At 36.2% G+C, this 8,643-nt stretch overlaps 1 protein-coding gene across 2 annotated transcripts; it reads left to right on the top strand.

Moving 5' to 3' along the window:
- Positions 1-2,890: 2,890 nt before the first annotated feature.
- On the top strand, positions 2,891-7,721 carry LOC140511510 (olfactory receptor 4C15-like). 2 transcript variants are annotated; one of them, XM_072620638.1, is made up of 2 exons: positions 2,903-3,804; positions 7,712-7,721. In XM_072620638.1, the coding sequence occupies exons 1-2, from the start codon at positions 2,903-2,905 to the stop codon at positions 7,719-7,721; spliced, it is 912 nt and encodes a 303-aa protein (XP_072476739.1). The 2 variants fall into 2 exon arrangements, with proteins under 2 accessions (XP_072476741.1, XP_072476739.1); XM_072620640.1 differs by lacking the exon at positions 7,712-7,721 and having other exon boundaries at positions 2,891-3,835.
- The last annotated feature ends 922 nt before the right edge of the window (positions 7,722-8,643 follow it).

Raw genomic sequence — 8,643 nt, 5'->3', positions numbered from 1 at the left:
ATACTCAGCACTTAACTTTGTTTTAATCAGTTTATATTAATGCATTCATTTCTACCCTGGCTGCCTTGGAAAATATTAAGTTTTCCATCCCTGAAGGTTTTTAATTAAAAGTTGGGTGATCAGGTTGAAAGTATATTGTAGTGTGATTCTCTCAAGCATGGGATGGCTCTGTGGTTGCTCAATCAGTCAGTCAACACACAGCTCTTAAATCTTTACTATGGACCAGGACATAAATAAATCCTGGGGAGAAAAGGAAAGGTCATTATTCATGACATCACAGAGATCACAGTGTAAGCAATCATCCAATTAAGATACTTTATGTTTTAAATACCCACTATAAGTCAGAACTGTGTGAAGTGTTGGCAAAATTAAAAAAAAAAAATCCCTGATCTCAAAGACCTCATATGGTAATAGGGGAGATATCACGCAAATAATTATGTATTGTCTCTAGCATAGGTAAAAGAGGGATGAGTATACAGCCTTAATAGATGCAGCTTCAATTGCTCTCTCTTCTGAGAGACAGAGAGAGAGAGAGAGAGAGAGAGAGAGAGAGAGAGAGAGAGAGAGAGAGAGAGAGAGGATTCAGAGAAAAGGTACTTGCATCCATCTACAGAAAACAAGAAAGTCCTCTTACAGAAGGTGAGATTTGAGCTGTCTTGAAGAAGAACAAAGAAAATAAAATACGGAGATGAAGGGGTAGAGTTCTTCATGCATAGCAAATAATTAGTGAAGAAACTTCAAGTTTTGGAGAACTGTTGTGTTCTAAAACTTCTAAGAAGTCAAAATCAGTCATTTTGTAGAATGACAAAATTGGAGAAAAGTGAATGAAGACAGAAAAGGTAGAAAGGAATCATCTTGGGAAGAGATATAAATATCAAAACCATGAATTTGGTATTTAATCCTGAAAGTAATAGTAAACTATTGGACTTTATGTGGAAATGAGGTGAAAGAGTTTGTTCTGTGCTTTAGGAAACTCACACTTGCTTTTGCGAGATTGTCAAGAAGTATTAATTAGGCACATACTATGTTCCAGGTACTTTTCTAAGCATTGAGGATGCAAGGAAAGGTAAAATGTAATTCCTGATTTCAAGGACTCATAATCCAATGTATAATTAACCTATATCCAGGATAAATTAGGAACAATCAAGAAAGGGAAGGATGTAAAACTATATGGGATTCAGGGTGCCTTTCTATAGAATTTAAAAGTTTTGTCATTACGTCTTTTCAGTTCCCTCAGACTTCTTAATGGCCCCATTTGAGGTTTTCTTGGCAAAGGTCCTGGAGTCTTTAGTCATTTTGTTTTCCAGCTCATTTTGCACATGAGAAACTGAGGCAAACAGAGTTACATGATTTGTGCAAGGTAATAGAATTAGGAAGTGTTTGAGCCCAGATTTCAACTCCAGAATGTGAGTTCTCCTGATTCCAGGGCCACCAGTCTTTCCACTGTGGTATGTAGGTGATCAGAGCTTTAGCTGATACTTGAAATAAACCACAGAAGTCAGGAGATAAAAAGTGAGAAGGGAAAGTATGCTAGTAATGGGAGACAGCAATCAATAATACCCACAGTCAGGAGATGAGGATGGATTAAATTGTACAGAGACCTGAGAGTGAGAGAAAAAGTAGAAGAGTATTACAGTGGCAGATGAAAGGTGATAACAGATTTCAATAGGAGTTAAAGGGTGTGGCCCCGACCTGTCCTTCAATCACGGAAATTTTCTCATTCTGTGTCATGTCTTTGTGCTGTGTTCTCATCTTTAATACATGTGATATTGTAGATAGCATCGAAGTGGAACTCTGAGGACCTTAGTTGAAAAGTCTTCAAAGATAGAAAAATACAGGGATAGACAGATATACATATATATATACATATATATATATATATATTTGTCTCAATCTGTGTGTACCTATATATCTATATCTATATATATGATTTTTATGTAGTTGACTGATATATTTCCTTTTTCATCTAGTGTGCTAGGAAGGCGATAATGGTGTACGTTTTTCTCCCTTCCTTTGTTTTCTTCCATTCTCCAACATAGTTCTCGAAATTATTTCCCTACTATTTCTAGACAGTCTCATATCCAGCATGAAGTTTTCATGGAATTGCTGGTTTGCTCAGTCTATTTTTCTTTACATAATTTTCATGAATACTCTTTCATCCCCTTGATGAGATTAAGGCACTAACACATAAATGCGGTAACAATTTGTTTATTGTAATATACATTTATCATCATTTTAAAAGAAACATCACTTGAAGAGATCTATTCAGTTTTTTAATAAGCATCCAACAAGTTTCTTCCTTAAAAGCCCTTGGGATGATTTTGGATGTCATAATTTGATTTGGTTTAATATGATATGTGAATGTATTTGCATATATATGTATACAAACATATGTTCATACACATCTGTGTGTATTGTATACTTTAAAATTATATACTTATTCAATCACAGAGATACATGATAAAAATTTCTGGCAAGATGGTCATGGTTTAGGGGGTGGATAGGTGGGAGAAGAGTTGGCCTTTTTCTCTTAGCATTTTCAATATCATTTATAAGGTCAATTTTTCTCTTGTAGTGATTAATGCAGATCCTGGTCACTTCTTGCCCCAAAACTAACCTAAAACTGTTCAAGGTATAATGTGCGGGTGTGTGTATGTGTACATACCTGTGTGTTTATGTGTGAAATTTAAGACCTTTACCCCTATTTTAATGGAGGCAGGCTTATTCACTCCCACTTGTTCCGCATAGATGTTTCCGTGTTTCACACAAAATGGGCAAACGTTGTATAGCATGAAAAGTTTCATCACATAGGTCACGTAATCCACATTAAAGACATTTTTTTCCTTATTGCCTTTGCAGGTGCCCCGTGATCACGTAATCATTTGTCCATAAGCTTGAAATAATGGAAAATCAAAGTTATGTTACTGAATTCATTCTCTTGGGACTCTCACAGACTCCAGATGTTGAGAAAATAGTTTTTGTTGCATTTTTACTTTTGTATCTTGCAACTCTTGTGGGAAACTTAGTTATTATTTTGACAATCACCACCACCCCCTCTCTCATAGGCTCTCCTATGTACTTCTTCCTTGCCTTTTTGTCTTTCTTTGATGCATGTTTTTCCTCTGTTGTTGCCCCCAAGGTAATAGTGGACTCTATCTGTGTGAAAAACACCATTTCCTTTGGAGGCTGCATGATTCAGCTGTTTGCAGCACATTTTTTTGGTGGTTCTGAGATGATTGTCCTCACCTTCATGGCCTTTGACAGATATGTTGCTATTTGTAAACCATTGCATTATGTCACTATTATGAACAAGAAACTGTGTGTTCTACTGGTTTGTATGGCCTGGACAGGAGGTTTTTTACATTCCTTGATTCAGGTTCTATTCATTGTCCAGTTGCCTTTCTGTGGTCCCAATGTTATTGATCACTTTATTTGTGACTTATACCCTTTGTTGAAATTGGCCTGTACTGACACTTATAGCCTTGGTCTCATGGTTATTACCAACAGTGGTCTCATCTGTACAATTAGTTTTGTTCTGCTGCTTATGTCTTATGGGGTCATCCTACACTCATTGAGAAAATACAGTACTGAGGCTCGGCACAAAGCCATTTCCACTTGTGGTTCCCACATCACTGTTGTCGTATTGTTTTTTGTTCCATGCATATTTGAATATGCACGTCCTCCATCTACTTTCTCCTTTGACAAAACAGTGGAAATATTTTACACTATTCTAATCCCTATGTTAAATCCGTTTATCTACACTTTTAGAAACACAGAGGTAAAAAATGCCATGAGGAAATTGTGGACTAGACCTGTCGTTTCTACTGCTAAATAAATAATCAAAATGAAATTTTCTCATTTGATCTATATATTTGAAAAGTTCAAGCCTAATTCACTTTTATGTATTGATAACAAATGTCATGTAGAAAAGATCCTTGACTAGGAGAAGGCACAACATCAAGGAATTGAAGGGATCTGAAGCATGCCGATTTGATCTCTTCAAATACGTATGTCATTTCTGCTGTGTAGTTTGTATGATTTGTCTCCACATATGTGAAGATATTCAAAGGAAATTGAACAGTTTAAAGTATTTATCATGTGCCAACTATCTGCTGGATATGTTGTCAGGCAGTGGTAACAAAAAATAGATAAAACGAACATATTTCCTGCCTGCAAGGATCACAAAACATATAGTTTTATAAGCATTTGCCAAAAATTATATGTATTCCAATTAATTAAAATTTGGCAGAGAAGCCGACGGTAGGATTAATAAATCCTTAATGTGGTATTTGATAAAAAGCTTTGGAGGAAATAAGTCACTATGATGTGAACCAGAAGAGGATGCATAATGCTTCATGATATGTCCATTCTTTGGAAAGGGACAGATGAGGACAGTAGAGTGTCATTGTCCAACAAGTAGAAAACAGTAAGCCTGGTTTCAGGGACCATAGAGTGTGCCAACAATACAGGACTGGTTCAATATTAGGGAAAGGTAGCATTTTTGATCATACCAACAGCAAAACTAATAGAAATCATATGATTATGTCAATAGATGCAAAAAAACTTTTGACAACATACAACACACATTCCGATTGAAAACACTGGAGAACACAGGAATGAAAGGAACTTTCCATAAAATAATAAGTAGTATCTACTTAACACCTTTAGCAAGCATTATATGCAATGAGGATAAGCTAAATGCATTTCCAATAAGAACAGGGGTGAAACAAGTACGTCCATTATTTAGCTATTCAATATGGAACTAGATATGTTAGCTTTAGCAATAAGAGAAGAAAAAGAATTTGAAGGAATTAGAATAGGCAAAGAAGAAACCATTATCACTCTTTAGATATGATATGATGATATACATAGGGAATCCCAGAAAATCTGTAGAGAACCCTGAGGGGTTTGAAAGAGCCTCTTATTAAGAGGTCCCCTCCTCCAAGGGAGAAGCGTAGCTGGCTTGAGAAGTTAAGTGATATGTTATTCTCAGGTGCACGTCCTTGAATTTGGGTGTTGAAGTTCCAGGAATCAGGGCCCCTGCTATACAGGACAACATTCCAATAAAAAGGCCTTGAGGCCTCCCTTTCTACTTATCACAATCTGTTCTGTTTCATGCCTCAATTGCTACCCCTATGGTTTTTTTTTTTTTTACTATTTAAGCACCCCAACCCCCTAATTTATTGGCTCAGTATGTCCAGAATAAACTCAGCTTTTTCAGACTGCTGTGTCCCACCTGCGTTTTCATTCTTACTCTGTGAGCCTGTAACCACCCCAGACCTGCTGGACTGTGCTGGCCTCAGCAGAATCAAGTATAAAATTACTTGAAATAATAAACAACTTTGGCAAAGTGGGAGGCTATAAAATAAGCCTACATAAATCATCTATTTTTCTATATATTACTAACAAAGTCCAACAGCAAGAGATAGAAAGGTAAATCCCATTTCAAACTAAGGTAGACACTGTAAAATAACTGGGATTGTGACTGCCAAAACAAACCCAGGGACTATATGAACACAATTAAAAAAGACTCTGCACAAATAAATTCAGATCTAAGTAAGTGGAAAAACATGAGTTGCTCGTGGGTAGGCCGAGTCAATATAATAAAAATTATGTCTGCCTAAATTAATTTATTTATTCAATGTCAAACCAATCAATGTATCAGATGATCATTTTCCAGAGTTAAAAAAATAATATCAAAATTCATCTGGATGAGCAAAAGGTCTAGAATATCAAGGGAACTAATGAAAAGAAATGTTAGGGAAGGTGGCCTAACTCTATGAGATCTCAAATTGTACTATAAAGCAGCAATTATCAAAATTACTTGGTAGTAGCTAAAAAGTAGATGGGTAGAGCAGCGGAATAGGTTAGGTACTCTAGATCCAGTAATCAATTAAATTAGCAATCTACTGTTTGATAAAGTCAAGGACCCTAGATTATGGGACAGAAACTCACTGTTAGACAAAAATTACTGGGAAAACTGGATAAGAGTATGGAGGGAAATATGCACAAACTGACCAATGCCTGACAACATACAGAACAATGAAGTGCAAAAGGATAAATGATCTAGGTTTAAAGATTGATACTCTAAACAAATTAGGGGGAGAAAGAAATAGTGTATTTGTCAGATTTATGAAAAAGGGACAACTTTTCGACAAGAGATAGAAAACATTATTAAATGCAATATGTATATATATGCATATATATATAATCATTTATTTATTTCAAGTTTGCAACATTCATTTCCACAAATTTCCTCCCTACCTCTTCCCTCCTCTCACTCCAAATTACCCCTTCTGATTACCCCTTCCACCAATCTGCTCTCCCTTCTAACACTACTCCTTTATCCCCAACTTCTCTTTTGTCCTGTAGGGCAACATAAATTTCTAAACTCTATTACCTGTATTTCTTATTTCCTAGATGTATTCAAAAACAATTCTTAACATTTTCTCCTAAAACTTTGAGTTCCAAATTCTCTTCCTTCTTCCTTCCCCATCCATCCCCACTAAGAAGCCAAGCTATTCAGTATAGGCTATATATGTGTAGTTTTGCAAATGACTTCCATAATAGTAATGTTGTGTAAGACTAACTATATCTCCCTCCATTCTATCCTGCCCCCCATTTCTTCTATTCTATCTTTTGACCTTGCTCCTCCCCAAGAGTGTTTACTTCTAATTGCTCCCTCCTCTCATTTGTCCTCCCGTCCATCATCCCTCCACCCTACTTATCCCCCTCTCCCCTACTTTCCTGTAGTGTAGGATAGGTTTTCATACTAAATTGAGTGTGCATGTTATTCCTTCCTTGAGCCAAATGTGATGAGAGTAAGCGTCACTTTTCCCCTCTCACCTCCTCCTTTTCCCCTCCATTGGAAAAGTCTTTTCTTGTCTCTTCTATGAGAGATAATTTGCCCCACTCTATTTCTCCCTTTCTCCTCCCAATATATTGCTCTCTCACCCCTTAATTTTATTTTGCAATTATGATCCCTTCCAATTCAATTCACCCTGTACTCTTTGTCTCTGTCTCTCTTCCTGTCTTTCTCTGTCTCTGTCTCTGTCTCTGTCTCTGTCTCTCTGTCTCTCTCTCTGTCTCTGTCTCTCTGTCTCTCTCTCTCTCTCTCTCTCTCTCTCTCTATATATATATATATATATATATATATGTATGTATGTATATATGATGTGTGTGTGCATGCTCCAGTGTGCGCGCATGTGTGTGTGTATGTGTATAATCCCACCAACTACCCAGATACTGAGAAAAGTTTCAAGACTTACAAATATTATCTTTCCATGTAGGAATGTTAACAGTTCAAATTTAGTAAGTCCTTTGGGATTTCTCTTTCCTGTTTACCTTTCCATGTTTCTTTTTATTCTTGTGTTTGAAAGTCAAATTTTCATTTCAGGTCTGGTTTTTCTTCAAGAGCACTTAAAAGTCCTCTATTTCATTGAATGGCAATTTTTTCCCTGAAGTATTATACTCACTTTTGCTGAGTAGATGATTCTTGGCTTTAATCCTAGTTCATTTGACTTCTGGAATATCATGTTCCAAGCCCTTCTATCCCAAAATATAGAAAATGATAGATATTGTGTTATTCTCGTTTTATTGTCACAATATTCAAATTGTCTCTTTCTAGCTGCTTGCCATATTTTCTCCTTGACCTGGGAGCTCTTTAACTTCTATACAATATTCCTAGGAGTTTTTCTTTTTGGATGGCTTTCAGGAAGTGATTGGTGGATTCTTTCAATATTTATTTTGCCCTCTGGTTCTAGAATGTAAGGGAAGTTTTGTTTGATAATTTCTTGAAAGATGATGTCTAGGCTCTTTTGTTGATAATGGCTTTCAGGTAGTCCCATAATTTTAAAACTGTCTCTCTAGGATCTATTATTTGTTCCAATGAGATATTGTATGTTATGGTCCATTTTCTCATTATTTTTGTTTTGTTTTGTAATTACTTGGTTTCTCATAAAACCATTAGCTTCCATCTCCTTCATTATAATATTTAAAGAACTGTTTTCTTCAGTGAGGATTTGAACCTCCTCTTCCATTTGACTAATTCTGCTTTTTAAAGCATTTTTCTGCTCATTGACTTTTTGAATGTCTTTTGCCAATAGAGTTTATTTTTAAAGGTGTTATTTTCTTCAGCATTTTTTGGGGCTCTTTTAGCAAGTTGTTGACTCACTTTTCATGATTTTCTTGCATCTCTCTCATTTCCCTTCCCTATTTTTCCTCCACCTCTCTTACTTGATTTTCAAAATCCTTTTTGAGATATTCCATGGCCTTATATCACTGCATATTTACTTTGGGTATTTGGGATGCAGAAGCCTCGAATTTTCTGTCTTTCCCTCATGGTAAGCATTGTTCTTCCTCATCTGAAAGGATGGGAAAAAATTCCTGTTCACTAAGAAGTAACTTTCTATAGTCTTATTTTCTTTTTTACCTTTTTTGGACCTTTTCCTAACCTGTTACTTGACTTTTGGGTCCTTTGTCATGAGTAGGGGACATGTACTCGGGACCTGTAAGATCTCAGTTCCTCCAAGGTGGCACAATCAAACCTGCACACTAGTCTGGGAGCAACCAGAAACTTTTCCGCTAGAATTCTGAGAATAGTAGAATTCCCTCTCCACAACTGCCTCCATTTCAGTCATGTCA

The sequence above is a fragment of the Notamacropus eugenii genome, chromosome 6 (assembly GCF_028372415.1).
Source record: "Notamacropus eugenii isolate mMacEug1 chromosome 6, mMacEug1.pri_v2, whole genome shotgun sequence".
Lineage (NCBI taxonomy): Eukaryota > Metazoa > Chordata > Mammalia > Diprotodontia > Macropodidae > Notamacropus > Notamacropus eugenii.
Note: the sequence above shows the minus strand (reverse complement) of the source record. Positions and strands in the feature narration are given on the sequence as shown.